The following is a 19,092-nucleotide window of genomic DNA, read 5'->3' as shown; positions in this document are numbered from 1 at the left end:
ACCCCTAGAGCCCTTTGTGCCTTTACCCCTTTCAGACTCTTATTTTCCAAGGAGTAGGTGGATTCCTTATTCCTCAGTGGATGCTCAGTTGTTGACTATATTCAAGGCTGAGATTGATAGATTTTTAGATTCCAGATGAATCAAGGGATAGTGCAGGAAAGTAGAGTTGAGGTCGAAGATCAGCCACGATCTTATTGAATGGTGCAGCAGGCTTGAGGGGCTGAATGGCCTACTCGTGTTCCATGTTCTTCCTACCAAAATGTACCGCCTCACACCGAGCTATATTAAAATTCGATTGCCATTTATACACCCATTCTGCAAGTTTATTAAAAATGCTACATTGGAAGAGCAATGGCTGGAACAATGTGCAATTTATCAATACAAATTTGCTGCATGTTTATGCAAAAATAAACATTTGTAATGAATAGCTTTCTACATCTTTCCGATTGGGTACGAATACAAGAATTTACCAGCTTTAGTAAAAAAAAAAGCTATCTGTTAACAAACCATAAACCTAACATGAATAATATTGTACTCTGTCAAGATCTAGCTGTTACCCAAACAGACCCCAAGGCCAAAAGGTAAAGGTATGATTTAATATAAAGTGTAATTATTAATAGGATTATAATCATCATCATAGACAGTCCCTCAGAATTGAGGAAGACTTGTTTCCATTATAATGTAGTACAACTAAATAGATGTGGCATCCAGACCCATTCACAATTCGTACAGATTCCAATTCATAATGAAGAACAGTTATTTCACTAATTATCATAGGACAGAAATACTAATGAGACAGCAGAGCAAAATGCTTAACGTCTGCTTTGCTTCACCACCAAGACAAAGAAGCCTGAATTAGGTTACATTATTTAGCCTGTACTGTGTCACTGCAACTATTTTTGTACACATGTTGCTGTTACCTTTTATGGGAAACTATGTCATCAGTAAGCACAGACAAGGTCATATTTGATAAGATGCCTTCCAAGGAAGTGCTGCACTTGAAAAGCACTAAGGAATACAAAGGGGAAAGCAGTAACTGCAATTCACAACCAAACCAATTGTAGAAAACCAAAAATTACCACTTTAAAAGACATGTAAATTTTTACTACCTTGTTCAGAGAATTTCTCTCTAATACATCATAAGCCCTTCATCATTGCTTGAATAACGTCAGCGAATCACCTGTGAATCTCAACCGACACACAATCGAACTCTTCTTACGATGACTATAAACAGAAGCATAAATTTGTAACACAATGCCCTTCCCCCATCCCCCCCCCAAATACACATACATAGTACAACAGTCCACGACAAGGGAGTTTAGGCTATTCAACCTCAAAGTTCAGGTGGCACTTATAAACCATTAAGAGTTTTGCTGCACAGTTTATGGCATCTGAAGTCCTCAGTTAGATTGCACTACAACTTGTATTTATATAGTGCCTTTAACCACAGTCTTTAGTGTTCCATTCTTGCAGAGTCAGTGTAATTTTCTATGAACACGTCCAAATAATGGGATGAATGAAGTACTATGGTGGTTTTCATAATTGAAAATCGCTTTTTATATACAACACTATATCTAGCTTGAATTAACCATTGTTTATCAGGCAAAATGCAAGCACACAGTCTTATTGTACAAGCGATCTTCATCTTATCTATATCTGGCATTTCATCTTACTCTGAATTTTTATTTTCCTCTCTCCTTGACATAAATGTCACAGATTTGAGTAGATCCATCATTCCTTGGTAAGCAAACATTGACATTTCTCTTCCCATTGTTACATTTTTGCTCATCATGAATAACAGATGGATGGCTTGGAGCCTTTAATTTCTAACTATGTTGTGTGCAAGGTTTAATGTTAATATGGAATAGACCATCAAGGTCAATTGTAGCTGGTGGGCCCCAAGTAACACACGACCAATATAACTAAAATTATTTTACTGCATTTATGACATTCAAAAATAGTTTAAAAAATTACACTGAACAATTACTCCTATTACAAAAACATGGCTATTTTGTAACCACTAAATTTCCAATATGAATTTTTCTTATCCATTTAATTTGCTAAATTTTTTAAACTTTTGTTGTAAAGATATAGGTTTTTTCATATAGTTGTTAAAGGACTAGGAAAAGATATTCTATATTGAAAGATAAATTCAAAAACTATAAAATGTTTTTAATTTTACATTTATTGTAAAGAAAACAAAATTGTACAAATATTTTACATCTCTGAAGTTGCAGTGATCCCCATATTTTCACAGCACAGAAAAATTAATTCAGTTATCAAACTGAATAGTTTCACTTACAAATTAAGCAATTTTATTCCACAAGCATGGACATTCAATCAATGGTATTTCATCGACAAACTTTGTTGAACCAGTCACCCAAGCCATTAGCTGATTAAATTGTCACTTGGCACACTCAACACACACACATACATTTTTTAAAAAATACCGCCGATGTTGGAAGTTTTAAACAAAAACAGAAAATGCTGGAAACGCTCAGGCCAGGCAGTATCTGTGGAGATTGCAAAAAAACTTCACGTCAGTTCTGACAAAAGGCTGAAACATTAACGTTTTTCCTTTCTCCACAGACACTCCCTGACCTGCTGAGTGTTTTGAACATTTTCCATTTTTGTTATACTGTACGCTATCTGTTAAATATTCTGAACTCAGCCTGCAGAGCATTGCATCATGGAATCTAAAAATATAGCACTCCAATGCTTTTCCATGATAATAAATCACTCAAGCAAAAACGCATACCTGTGTGAATTTTTAAACAATTGTTTAAAAATATGCATACAAAACAGATATGCAGCTGAGGTTGAGTAGTTTACCAAAAAATAAACCATTTGACAATCATACCATTGTAAGTTATTTCTCTTGTTGCACTCTTGGGTTAGAGCCCAGTGTTAATAAGCCACCAAACTCTATTCTATGGTCAGTGTATAAAAAGTAGCGGTATATCCTCATTTTAAAACTGTAAAAGATGACATTTAATGACAGTTTTTGACAGCGATAGCTGGACATGGTCATTAACCACTATTTCATTCTCACTTGAACTGGTGAAAAAGACACAAATAGTTGCATCTATATCATCGATGAAACCCTCCAAACTAGTGCTTTAAAACCAATTCATTATGATTTTCATGGCATTTAATTATGCAGTGAAAATAATTCTGAAAAAGATCAGCTCAGTTAAATCAGACTACAAATGGATGTATGCAAGTAGGCAGTTATCCATGTTATATGTAAATACATGAAATTGATGAAGTTTCTTCTTTCCTGTATATGGTGCTTTAAGGTCCATCAGTTTCTAGCTCGATACTCGGCTTCAGGCTCATGGGAACAAAGCTCTTCCAAAGCTAGTTCTGAAATAAGATTTAGAATAACTAGGATAGTAAATATTTTTTGCAAAACAAGACTTTAATACCATTTCAAAAAAAATAACCACATGAAGCATTTCACCTGGGCATTAAAAAGAGGATTCAATTTTGATCAGTGCTGCAGTTATCTAGAAATAGAACTCAGTTGTTCTTCGTGAAAGCTGACTGATTCCAGGCAATTGTTGGTGAAACAGTTTATGAAGCAGTTAAATAAAGAAGGAACATAATGACCAATCCGAACTCTATAAGTCCCAGTGTTCTCTAATAATTTTAAGTCCTTTATACTGTTCGTATGAAATACTCAGGTACATTATTATAGTGCTTATATTACTGGGCGAGTAATCCACAGAACACAAGTTCAAATCTTACCATGACAGTCTGAGAATTTGAATTCAGTTTTTGTTTTAAAAAGCTGGTATCAGTAAAAGTGACTATAAAGCTGTGTACTGTCATAAAAAAAACCTGATTATCCAATGTCCTTTAGGGAAGGAAACCTGCCGACCTTGCTCGATTTGCCTATATTTGTGACTCCAGTCCCTCAGCAACATGGTTAATTCTTAACTGCCCTCTGATGTGGCCTGGCAAGCCACTCAGTTGTACCAAACTGCTACTGCAGCGATTCAAAAAGGTCACCTTCTCAGGGCAACTAGGGATGGGCAATAAATGCTAGTTTTGTCAGTGACAACCACATGCCGAGAATAAATAAAAAAAAAAAACTGCATAAATTGTCCTTCATACAAAATAATAACTATTATTTATATAGCACCTTTAACACAGTAAAACATCCCAAGGCGCTTCACAGCAGTGTCACAAGACAAAACTGATAAACTTGACACCGAGCCACAAAAGAAGAAATTAAGGCAGATGACCAAAAGCTTGGTTAAAGAGGTAGGTTTTAAGGAGCGTCTTAAAAGGAGGAAGAAGATAGAGAGGTTTAGGCAGGGAGTTCCAGAGCTTAGGGCCCAAACAGCTGAAGGCACGGCCATTGATGGTTGAGCAGTTACAATGAGGGATGTTCAAGAGGGCAGACAACTTGTGGGGTTGTGAGGCTGAAAAAGATTAGAGATAGGAAAGGGGCAAGGTCATTTGTAAACAAGATGAGAATTTTGAAGTCGAGTCGTTGTTTAACCGGGAGTTAAAAGTGAAAAGTTTACGCAAACATCTACCTGCTTTGCTCTCTTGGAAAGATGTGAACACAAGAATACCAACCTTTTGACGAATTTGTACACAAAATTGGTTAAGCCACAGTTTTAGTATTGCGTGCAGTACTAAGCACTCATTATTGGAACGATATAGAAAGGATACAATAAAGATTCACTAGAATACCACAAATGGGAGACTATGGTTATCGAGAGACGAGAAAAACAAGCATTTTCCCACTGTAACAGAGAATATTAAGTGGACATTCGAATAGATGTTTTTCAAAATTATGGAAGATTGAGTGTAAATAGTGAAAGATTGTTTTTAGCGGTTGTCAAATTGGTGGCCTAGCTTCAGAATTATAAGAATGAAGGATGAATGTAGAAGAAATTTATCTTTAAAATTCCTCCTTCATTCTTGTGAAAATTAAAAAATTGAATTCTTTACTACAAGTGGCTATTGTGACATAGGCTATTAATAAATTTTAAATCTCAAAGTCTGTGCACACTTTCCATCTACAAAACCTTACTTCCGTTATGTTTCTGACATACTTTTTTGTTGACTTTTCCCATTGTAAATTCCTATGTCCACATTTATAATGGTAACTGAATATATAAACTTGTCACACTGCAATTATATCCTCTGACCAGTTTTGCAGTTTTTACTGCAGGGAAACCCCTCTGCTCCAACTAACTACTTCTCTGCTTCCCAAACTGACGCAAGTTTTGTCACGTAACCATAAATAATAATAAAACAAAGTATTAAATTATTGCAAAATCCATCCTCTCAGTACAAACATGATTAGGAACAATGGACGAAGTTCAATCAAATAAAAAAGGTAGTAAAATAATGGGAGCATACTCTCATGATAGTTGTTTAGACAAATGCATCACTTGGGAAAGACACATAATCCGACAAACCAGAAGGTCCCGAGTTCATAAGAACATAGGAATTAGGAGCAGGAGTAGAACATACGGCCCCTCGAGCCTGCTCCACCATTTACTAAGATCACGGCTGATTTTGAATTGTGAATCATAGATTCAATTCCATCTGTGCTGCGTTAGCTGATACCAGTTATGGAGAATTAAAATTGGCTTCAGTACCCCCTGGGCTAGGAAGGAAACAAAATCATTCTTGCTCTTCAGTGATATTGCAGGACTTAATTTGGAAAGTGCATATATGTGGGTACTAGTGAGAACAGGATACAGGCCCTTCAAAGCCAAAGAGCCTGTCAATCCTCATTGTCTATGCTCTCACATGGAGAATGACCATTTGCATGAAGTACTGGAAGGCTGTCAATGCCTGTGGAGCTGTACCAGAGGTAGCACTGTTGAGAGGAAGACAGAGAATGAAAGAAGAGGGAAAATTGGTCGCATAAAAAAAAGCAAAATAAAAATACTGTGAGGATGCTCTCAATCTTTCAAAATACAGGTTCATACTTCATTGCCATATCGTACTTGGAACTGACTGCTTATTCAGAACTGATAAATGCATTTTTGTATACAATTGCAGTAGCTCATAGAAACATAGAAAATAGGTGCAGAAGTAGGCCATCGGCCCTTCGAGCCTGCACCACCATTCAATATGATCATGGCTGATCAGGCAACCCCATTCCTGCTTTCTCTCCATATCCGCTGATCCCTTCAGCCGTAAGGGCCACATCTAACTCCCTTTTGAATATATCTAACAAACTGCACTCAACAACTTTCTGTGGTAGAGAATTCCACAGGTTCACATATCTCTGAGTGAAGAAGTTTCTCCTCATCTCGGTCTTAAATGGCTTACCCCATTATCCTTAGACTCTGACTCCTGGTTCTGGACTTCCCCAACATCGGGAACATTCTTTCTGCATCTAATTTGTCCAATCCCGTCAGAATTTTATATGCTTCTTTGAAATCCCATCTCATTCTTCTAAATTCCAGTGAATACAAGCCGAATCGATCCAGTCTTTCATCATATGTCAGTCCTGCCATCCCAGGAATCAGTCTGGTGAACCGTCGCTGCACTCCCTCAATAGCAAGAATGTCCTTCCTCAGATTAGGAGACCAAAACTGCACACACTACTCAAGGTGTGGTCTCACCTGTACAACTGCAGTAAGACCTCCCTGCTCCTACACTCAAATCCCCTTGTTGTGAAGGCCAGCATGCCATTTGCTTTCTTTACTGCCTGCTGTACCTGCATGCCTACTTTCAATGACTAATGTACCATGACACCAAGGTCTCGTCGCACCTCTCCTTTTACTAATCGGTCACCAGTCAGATAATAATCTGCCTTCCTGTTTTTGCCACCAAAGTGGATAACCTCACATTTATCCACATTATACTGCATCTGCTATGCATTTGCCCACTCACCTAACCTGTCCAAGTCACCCTGCAGCCTCTTAGCATCCTCCTCACAGCTCACTGCCACCCAGCTTAGTGTCATCTGCAAACCTGGATATATTACATTCAATTCCTTTGTCTAAATCATTAATTGTTAATAGCTGGAGTCACAGCATTGAACCTTGCGGTATCCCACTAGTCACTGCCTGCCATTCAGAAAAGGATTTGTTTATTCCCACTCTTCGCTTCCTGTCTGCCAACCAGTTCTCTATCCACATCAATACATTACCCCCAAACCCATGTACTTTAATTTTGCACACTGATCTCTTGTGTGGGACAAAAGCCTTTTGGAAGTCCAAATACACCACATCCACTGGTTCTCTCTTATCCACTCTACTAGTTACATCCTCAAAAAATTCTAGAATTTTTGTCAAGTATGATTTCCCTTTCATAAATCCATGCTGACTTGAACCGATCACTGCTTTCCAAATGCGCTGTTATTACATTTTAATAATTGATTTCAGCATTTTCCCCACTACCGATATCAGGCTAACCGGTCTATAATGCCGTGTTTTCTCTCTCCCTTCTTTTTTTAAAAAGTGGGGTTACATTAGCTACCCTCCAATCCAGGAACTGATCCAGAGTCCATGGAATGTTGGGGAATGACCACCAATGCATCTACTATTTCCAGGGCCACTTCCTTAAGTACTCTGGGATGCAGACCATCAGGCCCTGGGGATTTATCGGTCTTCAATCCCATCAATTTCCCAAACACCATTTCCTGACTAATAAGGATTTCCCTCAGTTCCTCCTTCGCGCTAGACCCTCGGTCTCCTAATATTTTCAGGAGGTTATTTCTGTCATCCTTAGTGAAGACAGAACCAAAGTATTTATTCAATTGGTCTGCCATTTCCTTGTTCCCCATTCTGAATTCACCTGATTCTGACTGCAAGGGACCTACATTAGTCTTCACTAATCTTTTTCTCTTCACATGTCTATAGAAGCTTTTGCAGTCAGTTTTTATGTTCCCTGCAAACTTACTCTCATACTCTATTATCCTCCTCCTAATTAAAACTTTCGCCCTCCTCTGCTGAATTCTAAATTTCTCCCAGTCCTCACGTTTGCTGTTTTTTCTGGCCAATTTATATGCCTCTTCCTTGGATTTAACACGATCCCTAATTTCCCTTGTTAGCCATGGTTGAGTCACCTTCCCAGTCTTATTTTTACACCAGACAGGGATGTACAATTGTTGTAGTTCATCCATGTGATATTTAAATGTCTGCCATTGCCTATCTACCGTCAACCCTTTAAGGATCATTCGCCAGTCTATCCTAGCCAATTCACGTCTCATACCATTGAAGTTACCTTTCAAGTTCAGGACCCTAATCTCTGAATTAACTGTGTAACTCTCCATTTGAATGAAGAATTCTACCATATTATGGTCACGTTCCCCCCCCCCCCCCCCACCCCCAAGGGGCCTCGCATAAGATTACTAATTAGTCCCTTCATTACACAAGACCCAGTCTCGGATGGCCTGCTCTCTAGTTGGTTCCTTGACATATTGGTCTAGAAAACCATCCCTTATACATTCCAGGAAATCCTCCTCCACAGTATTGCTACCAGTTTGGTTAGCCCAATCTATATGTAGATTTAAGTCACCCATGATAACTGCTGTACCTTTATTGCACGCATCCCTAATTGCTTGTTTGATGCCATCCCCAACCTCACTACTACTGTTTGGTGGTCTGTACACAACTCCCACTAACATTTTCTGCCCTTTGGTGTTTCGCAGCTCTACCCATATAGATTCCTCATCATCCAAGTTAATGTCCTTCATTACTTTTGTGTTAATCTCCTCTTTAACCAGCAACGCTACCCCACCTCCTTTTCCTTTCTGTCTATCCTTCCTGAATATTGAATACCCCTGGATGTTGAGTTCCCAGCCTTAGTTACCCTGGAGCCATGTCTCCGTAATCCCAATTACATCATATCCGTTAACAGCTATCTGCGCAGTTAATTCATCCACCTTATTTCAAATGTTCCTCGCATTGAGACGCAGAGCCTTCAGGCTTGTTTTTTTTAAAAACACTCTTTGTCCTTTTAGAATTATGTTGTAATGTGGCCCTTTTTGATTTTTGCCCTTGATTTCTCTGCCCTCCTCTCTTGCTTTTCTCCTTCCTATCTTTTGCTTCTGCCCCCTTTTTACTTCTCTCTGCCTCCCTGCATAGGTTCCCATCCCCCTGCCATATTAGTTTAAACTCTCCCCAACAGCACGAGCAAACACTCCGCCTAGGACATCGATTCCAGTCCTGCCCAGGTGCAGACTGTCCAGTTTGTACTGGTCTCATCTCCCCCAGAACCGGTTCCAACGTCCCAGGAATTTGAATCCCTCCCCCTTGCACCATTCCTCAAGCCACGGATTCATCTGAGCTATCCTGCTATTCCTATTCTGACTAACACGTGGCGCTGGTAGCAATCCTGAGATTACTACCTTTGAGGCCCTACTTTTTAAATTTAACTTCTAGCTCCCTAAATTCAGCTTGTAGGACCTCATCCTGTTTTGTTTTTTTTAAAACCTATATCGTTGGTATCTATATGCACCATGACAGCTGGCTGTTCACCCTTCCCCTCCTGAATGCTCTGCAGCCGCTCCGAGACATCTTTGACCCTTGCACCAGGGCGGCCTCAGAAACACGTATCTATTCCCCTTACAATAGACTGCAGGGGACCCCTGCACAACCTTCCTTCCCCTGCTCTTCCTGATGGTCACCTATTCCCTATCTGCCTGGATACAATCGCCTCATTTTGTGCTGTAAACTTATGGTTTTATGAATCTAGTTATATGCAATATTTCGATTATACTCATTTCCTTGGTCCATTGATGCAAGGGTTTGAGAGCAAAATCAATTGTGATTAGGGCTTGCTAACTTCACCACCACCTTAAGACTTTTTCAACTGACCACATCACTTGAACAGTTCTGCTTTTCAATGTATTCTTTTTCCTATCTTCCATAATTTTACTGCCTGGATAGAAATATCTCTACCAAACATGTTCTTCAAATAGATGTGGTATTGAGAAGGGATTTAGGGATGGGGGAGAAGCTGGTTAGGTAGGGTTGATCGATGAAAAAGACAGGCTTATTTTGGCTCAATGGCACTTTTCTGGTCCCAAAAATACTTTCTTAGACAGACTTTAATGAACCAAATAAATCAAGATGCCAATTTACAACAAACCTCTCACCTTCACTTTCTTCTAGATCTGGTATTTTTTTAAAAATAGCTTTAATTCCATGCATAACTTGATCATAAAGGTGCAGCACGTCCAAACAATGGTCTGTAAAATGTTTGTCCCTCTGTGAAAGGCAGTGCAGCAACAACACAGTTTCCCTCAGGAACTGCACCACAGCTTGATTACCCAGTGAAGAAAGATTCTGTTGGGATATTCGAATAGTCAGCCACTGTCGATGCAACATGACTATTAAAGTTTTCAAGACCTGCAGAATAACAGAAATGGAATATAAAATAAACAGTACTTGGTATAGAAACAGAAAATGCTGGAAATCTCAGCGGGTCAGGCAGCATCTGTAGGAAGAAAGCAGAGTTAACGTTTCAGGTCGATGGCCCTTCGTCAGACTGGAGAGTGTTCGGATTCTTAACAAGCACTGAAAGGGGGAGGGGAAAAATTAACAAAAAAAGAGAAGGTCTGTGATACGTTGGAAGACAGGAGAGAGTGGAAAGACAAAAAGGGATGATAGTCCAAATTCAAATGGTAATGCCAGGAGTTAGAAAAACATTAGTCAAGATAGGGATAATGGCCAACTGCCATTAGAGACAAGGAGAAAAAAAGAAACAGGCTCTGTCAGGGGGCGGGGCGGGGGGGGGGGGGAGCCAAAGATTGGCAGAGGTTATGCTCTGAAATAGTTGAACACAATGTTGAGTGCAGAAGGCTGTAAAGTGCCTAAACGAAAGAGAAGGTGCTGTTCCTTGAGCTTCGTTGGAACAGTGTAGGAGACCGAGGACGGAGAGGTCAGAGTGGGAATGGAGTGGAGAATTAAAGTAACAGATGACCAGAAGCTCAGGGTCACTTGGTATAGCTTCTATCACGGTTAGCTCTTGGTTATTCACAATGGGCCGGATTTGAGAGAGGTTTGCAACAAGATTTTCACCGCGATTTGACCCTCCGTGGCAAAAACCTGGGCGGGATCCTTGGGTACCCGTTTGCAGCGGCGCTTCCAAGTACCGCCGGGGAGAAGTGCGCCGACGTGCAACACCGATTTAGTTTGTGGTCAACTTTCGGCACTCTTCCGACTCGTATGCCGCACCTAGAATAGCGACAGGTCAAACCTGTTGGTGCAGCCCTGCCAGCAGCGGTAAGTATGAAAACCTGCAAAAAAGGCAAGTAAAAGGTTTTTTTTGCAGCGATTAGATAGTTAAGGGTCTTGAGGACAGAGGAAACGTTTCAAGGACACACTTAAAGCCTCCTTGATAAAATGCAACATCCTCACTGACACCTGGGAGTCCCTGGCCAAAGACTGCTCTAAGTGGAGTAAGAGCATCCAGGAGGGCGCTGAGCACCTCGAGTCTCGTCGCTGAGAGCATGCAGAAAACAAGCACAGGCAGCGGAAGGAGCATGCGCCAAACCACTCCCAGCCACCCTTTCCTTCAACGACTGTATGTCCCACCTGTGAGAGAGACTGTAATTCCCGTATTGGACTGTTCAGTCACCTAAGAGCTCATGTTTTAGAGTGGAAGCAAGTCTTCCTCGATTTTGAGGGACTGCCTATGATGATGAAGGGTCTTGTATATGTTTTTGGGAATTCCCCACCTCCCCACGCAGCGCAAACGACTACGGACTAAAGTTGCTGAAACTCGCGTTTTGCGCCGCGAATGCTTGTGCAACGCCTTCCTTACCTATGCGCAAAGGCCAAAAGTTCAGCCTAAAAACGATAGCGCAGCAAAAACGGTAAGTTTCACATATCGCTGCCGTTTTCAACGAAAAACCCCAAAAAACGAAAATCTGGCCAAATGAATCTACACTAATTTCCTAGAGCTTGCCGTTTGAATGTTCAACTCTACAAAATGTTCACCCCCAAAGCATATATTCTCCAGCGTGGAGGAAGCATGGTATGGGCCTTGGATGTTTTTTCCCGTCAATGTCATGCTTCATTGAAGGCTGACTGGAGAACAAAATATTTACCCGTGACGCCCCAATGAATGGAAACGAATAAAAAAGTGCCTAACAGAAGCAAATAGGTCTGTCTGATAGCTCCGGAAACTAAATTGACAAATGTCTAGTTTGGTGTCAAGTATCCAACTGCATGAGGAACTAAGCTACTTAAAACCCGTTTGAATTTTCCAGTGAAACTTTTTACAGGCACAAAAATAAGGTAAAAGCTTCAATAGTTTCATGCCCATATTGGAAAACATTCGGAGATAATGTTTATACGACAAAAGTAGCATTAGAATAATGAATTTTTGCTTCACACTGACATAATAGTGATAATGCAAACGTAGCCTAAATCCGTAGTCAGGGCCTGACACTGAACACTGTGGGGCTGAAATTGGTCAAAACTGATGATCCGCCCATTTCTCGGCAGTATGCGGAGCAGACTGCAGCCGGTGGGGAGTAATTTTCACTCGGGAATGTTTGGCTCCCGAGTTGTGCACATGCGCATGCTGCTGCGAAGCTCCGCTCGAGAGGCATCGACGAGAATCCAGAGAGATTGCTGGCCTGAGAGCACTGTGCAGGTATGGGGCAGTGGAAAATCACTGCTGTGGAGGGAGATCGCTGCTTGTGGGGGGAGAAAGAGAGAGAGAGAGAGAGAAAGAGATTGCTGAGGGATGGGGGTTGCAGAGACTAGGGGGTGGAAGAGATTGGGGGTAAGAGATTTAAAAAAATTACAGGTAAAGATGCATACCACCGACAGGAGATCGACTTTCCCAGGGCAGTCTGCAGCGTTGGCAGTAGGTCGGTGGGAAGTGATGAATTTTGCAAATATCGGCGGTGCGCATGGGCGGACGGTAATGCATACCGCCCGGCGGTATGTTGCTGATGAATTTTCCGCCGGGCGGAATTTTTCAAAGAATTTCGCGATTTTTGGGAGGTATGTCGACCAATTTCGGGCCCTGTAACTGTAGTGTCAAACTGGGCTTTAAGTACGGACTTACACTACACAAATTTAAATTAAGCAGAGATGCTTCATTCCAACACTAAACATGTACTGCATCCTAAATCAGATTTGAACAACCAGAACCATCAGTTCTCGATTTGTGAATCATTCTCAAGGCTGTTTATTTAAGGCCAACTAGACAGATGCTGGGTCTCTACAAACATTCAAATCATTTTTTGCATGTAAAGTTCCTTGGTTACCTCAGTATTGCATGGGCAGTCTGATTCTACCAACACCGCACTGGCACCAGAATGGGACAAACCAAATTTGGTGAGGAATCGAACAACCTAATAATGAGGACAAGTCACAAAAAGGAAAGTAGTGTTTTATTCCCAACTACATAAAAAAATCTTTATTAACAACATACTTTCTCTTAAACACAAACTAGGAAATAATAGCTCAATTTTCCCCAGTTATTTACGCTGTTTTTTTGGCAAGCGCCGCTTTTTTGGGCGCAAATTAAAATAGCCAAGTTTTCTCAAAGTTTCTAGCGACAGCGTAACTCTTACGATTTTTTTAGGTTAGTTTTTTTTGCGTCATAGGGGACGTAACCTAATGTCTCTGCCAATTTTTCACATTGAAGCAAGTTTGGCCAACTTATATTTTTCTCCTGAAAAACCTTCTGGGCACTTAAGAAAAACCAGTGCACATTAAAAAAAATGGTCACAGAAAGACATCATTGTTCTTATGTGAAGTTTTGGAGGGAGTCAAGAAGGCAAAGAATATGCATCATGAAGCTTAATTTTTTCAAAGTCAAAAGGAAGAAAATGGAAGTCTAATGCAATTCTTTAATGTTTTTTCCCCAAAGTACCACGCCACCACCGAACGTCTCCCTTCCAACGGGCTGGAGGGTCGGAGCATTGGCCGGCAGAATTGCTCCCTCGCCTGGACACAGGGGCTTGGCTTGAAAAGAAGCCCGGGAGGGGGGCGCGGGGTGAAAGCCAAACTGAAGGGATGACAACCCTTTGGCTGCCATCATCATCATAGGCAGTCCCTCGTAACGAGGATAAGAACACCACAAGAAATAGGCCCCTCGAGCCTGCTCCGCCATTTACTATGATCATGGCTGATCTGATTATGGACTCGGGTCCACTTCCCTGCCCGCTCCCCATTACCCCATATCATTTAAGAAACTATTTGTTTTAAATTTATTCAATATCCCAGCTTCCACAGCTCTCAGACAGCGAATTCCACAGATTTACAACCTTCTGAGAGAAGAAAGTTCTCATCTCAGTTTTAAATGGGCGGCCCCATATTCTAAGATTATGCCCTCTAGTTCTAGTTTCTCCCATCAGTGGAAACATCCTCTCTGCATTCTCCTCGTCAAGCCCCCTCATAATCTTATACGTTTGACTTGCTTCCACGCCAAAAAGGGATATGAGTTCACAGCTGTTTCAATGAAGGACTTAATATTCCAGGTCCCGAACTACATCTTGAAGGATGGAAAATGCCTGTGCGTGGATTTTTTTTAATGTGTGGTGCCCGTTGCACACCAGCCACCACACGGGCTTGACAGAGTTAGGTCTTGGTCCAGTGGCAAGGATTACCCAAGACGACTGGATACCTGCTCAGCTGCACGAACGTAGCGCGCACACATATCGCAGTGTGGACTGGCCCGTGCTGCCCCTGGGCCTTTGGCTCTTCTGGGCCCCAAACTCACGCCTCTCCTGGGCCCCGGTCACTTCCCTCTACGAACTCTTGCCGCTCCTTCACCCCTCCTGCTGTGCCTGCCCGCATTGCAATCAGCGACCTGGTTTCACAGCCGTCGCCCTCCTGCACCAGCACGTGCTTGTCCTGAAGTGGTATGCCGCCACATGCTTCTCCCTCCAATGACCCCGGCCTTGGGCTGTACAGAAGCCGGGGGGTTTTGGGGGGCTGAGGGGGTGGAGCGGTGTGGACGCCGAGCCTGTGTCTGGGCAAGGGAGCGACTCTGCCGGTCGACCCTCGAGCCTGGTGAAGAGACGGCCGGTCGATGATGGGGTAATACTTCGGGGAAAAAAATCAAAAATTAAAGAATTGCGTTAGACTTTATTGCCCCAAATGTCTTCATTGAATGCCTAGCTTCCCATTCTAAGCAAGTCTATTGCGCATGCGTAGACCAAGGTGTAGTCCGTACTAGGGAGTCGTCCTTGGGGAGAGAGAGGAAAGTAGTTTAAGTCCTTTGTCCTGCTGTTTTGAGCTTCTTGCAAGGCTACAATTTAATTATGGGGCAATATTGACAATGCCATACTTCGTGCAAGCCTTCTGATTGATGGTGCTGCGGAGAAGACGATTGATTAGACATCATCGGATGAGGAACCTCAGAGCATGTAGGATGATGGGCAGGAGGCCTTACCCACATCGGGTATATCGAGACAGGCATTCATACCTGTACCTGAGTAATGCAGACAGTGTCAGAAGGCTGTGTTTCCGCAAAGAAGTTGTAACTGAGATCTGAGAGTTAGTAAAAGCAGACCTGCAACCTCGAAGCGTCAGGAGGACTGCTCTGTCAGTTGAAGTGAAGGTTACAGCTGCACTTTAATTTTATACATCTGGATCATTCCTGGCCACAACTGGGGATATGTGCGCCATTTCTCAATATGCAACACATATCTGCATTCGACAGGTGACTGCTGCACTATGCGCCTGGAGGAATAACTACATAAAGTTCCCCATGACCGCCCAGGTAATGTGTGAAAGGGCTGTGGGCTTCTCCAGGATTGCTGGCTTCCCAAAGGTACAGGGCTGCATTGATTGTACCCACATCGCCTTACGAGCAACCTTGGAGGAGTCCGAGATGTACAGGAACAGAAAAGGCTTCCACTCCATGAATGTGCAGCTCATCTGTGACGACATGCATTGCATCCTGTCAGTTGATGCAAGATACCCTGGCAGCACCCACGATGCGTTCATCCTACACGAGCGCGCTATATCTGCCATTTTTCTGTAACAGCCAGAGGACAGAGCTGGCTGCTGGGAGACAAAGGGTACGGCCTCACCACCTGGCTCATGACACCCCTATGCGTAACCCAGACAGAAGCTGGTCGGGGATACAACATGTCGTACATTGTGATGTGCAGCACCTCAGAGAGGACCATTGGCATCATGAAACAGCATTTCCGATGCCTGGACCATTCCGGAGGCTACTTGCAATACTCCCCTGAGATTGTCAGTCAATTCACTGTTGTGTGCTGCATGCTGCATAACTTAGCCATCATGAGGCAGCAGCAGCTGGTAGTAGAAGACCCACCTGAGGTGAGAGTGGCCGATGAGAAGGAACATGCAGATGACGAGGAGGAGGAGCAAGAGGAAGCCATGCAACTGAACCCGGAGCACGATGGCGGAGGAGGGCGAGCCTTGTGCCAGCAGCTTGTCCGTGACCGCTTTTCTGCCTGAAGGGTCAACGGCAACTATTCCAAATGGACCATGTTTACTGTTTGGACCTGTTCCGTAATGTTGTGTTGTGTTAATGGAACAAATAATGGAAATGATTCAGTTATAATTTAAAATATATTTTACTCAAAAATGTTAACACTTGTTTGCACTTAAATAAAAATATTCTTGTATCAAACTTTAAAGTTTTCAATTATCACTTACAAACTTTTAAACGTGTAAATTTGCATCACTTACAAAAAACTTTTAATTTGAGAACAGTTACAATAGTAACAATAATAACCACAACAACAGCAAAGAAAGGCTGCAGCCACCTCTCCTTCACCTTATTCTAAGACCGCCCACTGCGCTTGGTCTTGGTGACTTCACACCTGCCCGCAGGTGGTGGCACAGCACTTCTCGGGTTGGTACCAAGCTTATTCTTTCGAGCATCTCGGGTAATGCGCACTTCTTGATGGGGGGGCGTGGGCAGATGGTAATGCGGAAGGCCCGGCTTGGGCCTCTTCAGAGGCTGGCCTGGAGATTTGAGTGGGAGTGGCAGTTGATTCTGTCAATGGTGTCGGGGTCTGAGCATACTGCCTTGTTGCAGCAGCTAACTCCGACATTCCCTCCCTCATGTTCACCGACAGTGCATCAGCTACCTGCAACATTCTCTCGTGTGCCTGGACAGCGTTCCCATTTCTTGAGAGTGTTGTTACTTTTCCCGACAGTCCTGATACCTCATCAGCCACCCCACTGTTGGTGTCCAGGAGTGATCGTGGGTGATCAATGTTCTCTGCACTCATTGCCATCCTCTGAACCACATATGTTAGATCCTGCACCTTAGGAGAGCACTGTCGACCTCTCCTTCCCCTCCTCACCCTGGGTGCGCCTCGCTGCATCCCACTGGGACCCGCAGCCTCGGACGGTGGGGCCCTGGGTGTGCCTTGCTGCACCCCACTGGAACCCCCAACCTCAGACTGTAGAGAAACCATGGAATACCCCAACACTCGTACCACTCAGGAAAGGTCCTGGCACCTCAATGGGCGGCACCAAAGTGAGTACAAAGGTTGGGGCTTCATCCTTCCCCTGCCCCTCCCCCCCGTGCTCTTGGTCTGGAAGGTGGGATTGGAAGATATTCTCTTCAGGCTCGCTCGCATCTGAATCTTTTGCATCAGCTTCTGCCTCGTTAGAGTTGGCCTCAAGTTCTGCAAAATATAACAGAACAGACAAATGGTTAGTAGCAGAGGAGGGGGCAGGGTGGGTGACATGAGTAGGCTCACACAGCACAGGCAGCAGGCTCATTTGAAGGACCACAATGAATGATAGCACATTGCATCAACCGAAGCGTAGCTGATGGAGGCATCCCCATGAACTGAAGCATGGCTAGCCCGCGCAGTACTTAACATTTAGCAAAGTCAGACTGTAGAATTTGCAGGACTTACCCTCTCCCTCGAGTGTGGGTCCAGCTTGTGCAGCACTGATTGCTTTTCTCCAGGCAGGACCCATCAAAGCAGCGACCCTCTCTTCCAAGGGTGTCAGTGGGTGCGGATTTGCCGGGCCTCCTCCTGTTTGAGTTCTTTCCCTTTTGTTGCGTGCCACCTTCCTCTGCAAAGATAGAAATATAACTTTTTAAAGAGAGGATGTCTTTCTGCTGGGTGGGACATACAGATGGTCACATTTACAATTGCAATTCCAGTGAATAAATGAAAATATTACTTACACTAACTACTTGACCAAGGTCCTGCCACTTCTTTTTGCACTGGCCTCCAGACTTCGGGGTGGTCACCACTGCACAGTAACCTTGTGTAAGTTCCAGCTTTTCTTCATTTCTTTTGGTGAAACTTTTGTGTGACCTCTGCTGGTGTCCAGCTCGTGCCATCTGGCCTCAATTACAGTAACTAGTGCCTTCACTTCGTTCTGTGAGAAATTCTTCGTCCTTGAGCCGCATTGTATATTGCGGCTCCGATTTTTTCACTGAGAATTAAAGTTCTCACACACAACTGGCTCTTTAAAAATGGCCAAATGCAGGCCGGGAGTTGTACTGGGCATGCACGTCCATAGCTGTCACATAAAAAAAGGCTTTTTTTCCGCACATGCGCAGAAGGGGAGGCATCATTTTTTTTGGCGCAGACATTAGGCTCCATGCCCCCTCCCCCCCACCCCCGAAGCAGCGGCAATTAAAAAAATTAGAATGTGGAAACTTGCAAGGTTTTTTTTGGGAGTAGTCGGGAACAAAAAAAAAACAGGGGTAACTCTTATAATATGCCAAAAAAATGGTACTGGGGAAAATTGAGCCCAATGAAATAATCAAATCACTAAAAAAAGCACACCGATATTACCTTTAATGAAAACTTGATAGTTACTAGTTTTGTCATTTTCCTAAACTATGTAAGGATGACTTTGTTGCTCAAGATCACTCTTATGATTCTAAATACCCAAATTAAATTTTGAACAAGATTCTAGAATTATCTGATGGATTAAATGTGACAAAGAAAATTGCAAGTACAGTAAATGTGATGTTTCTTGTGCACAGCACGCAATGCAACGCAACCCAACATTTCACAAAAATGGCACCATAACTGCATTAAGCTGCAAATTTGAATCTTTTTCAGTTCAAGAGAGCATTACAAATTTCACGACTTATGCCGATCGAAATGCTTCAGGCAAATGAGTTACAATGGTTTACACTATGTACATTAATCATTACAAAACAGTGGTCTGCTAA

At 42.7% G+C, this 19,092-nt stretch overlaps 1 protein-coding gene across 6 annotated transcripts in view; it reads right to left on the bottom strand.

Moving 5' to 3' along the window:
- Positions 1-2,167: 2,167 nt before the first annotated feature.
- The window catches only part of atrip (ATR interacting protein), a 61,906-nt gene continuing 44,981 nt past the window's right edge, over positions 2,168-19,092 (bottom strand). For 4 of the 6 annotated variants that reach the window (XM_070895400.1, XM_070895405.1, XM_070895406.1 and 1 more), the window contains 3 exons: positions 13,214-13,300; positions 10,085-10,337; positions 2,168-3,366 (listed from right to left, as the gene is read on the bottom strand). In XM_070895400.1, the coding sequence (XP_070751501.1) occupies positions 3,305-3,366; positions 10,085-10,337; positions 13,214-13,300 (402 nt within the window). In that variant the 3' untranslated portion in view covers positions 2,168-3,304. Of the gene's footprint in view, positions 3,367-10,077; positions 10,338-13,213; positions 13,301-19,092 lie in introns of all 6 variants that reach the window. The other 2 variants (XM_070895403.1, XM_070895407.1) reach the window with 2 other exon arrangements.

This window comes from Pristiophorus japonicus, chromosome 12 (genome assembly GCF_044704955.1).
Source record: "Pristiophorus japonicus isolate sPriJap1 chromosome 12, sPriJap1.hap1, whole genome shotgun sequence".
In the NCBI taxonomy this organism is placed as follows: domain Eukaryota; kingdom Metazoa; phylum Chordata; class Chondrichthyes; family Pristiophoridae; genus Pristiophorus; species Pristiophorus japonicus.
This window is presented reverse-complemented; position numbering and strand designations above follow the sequence as displayed.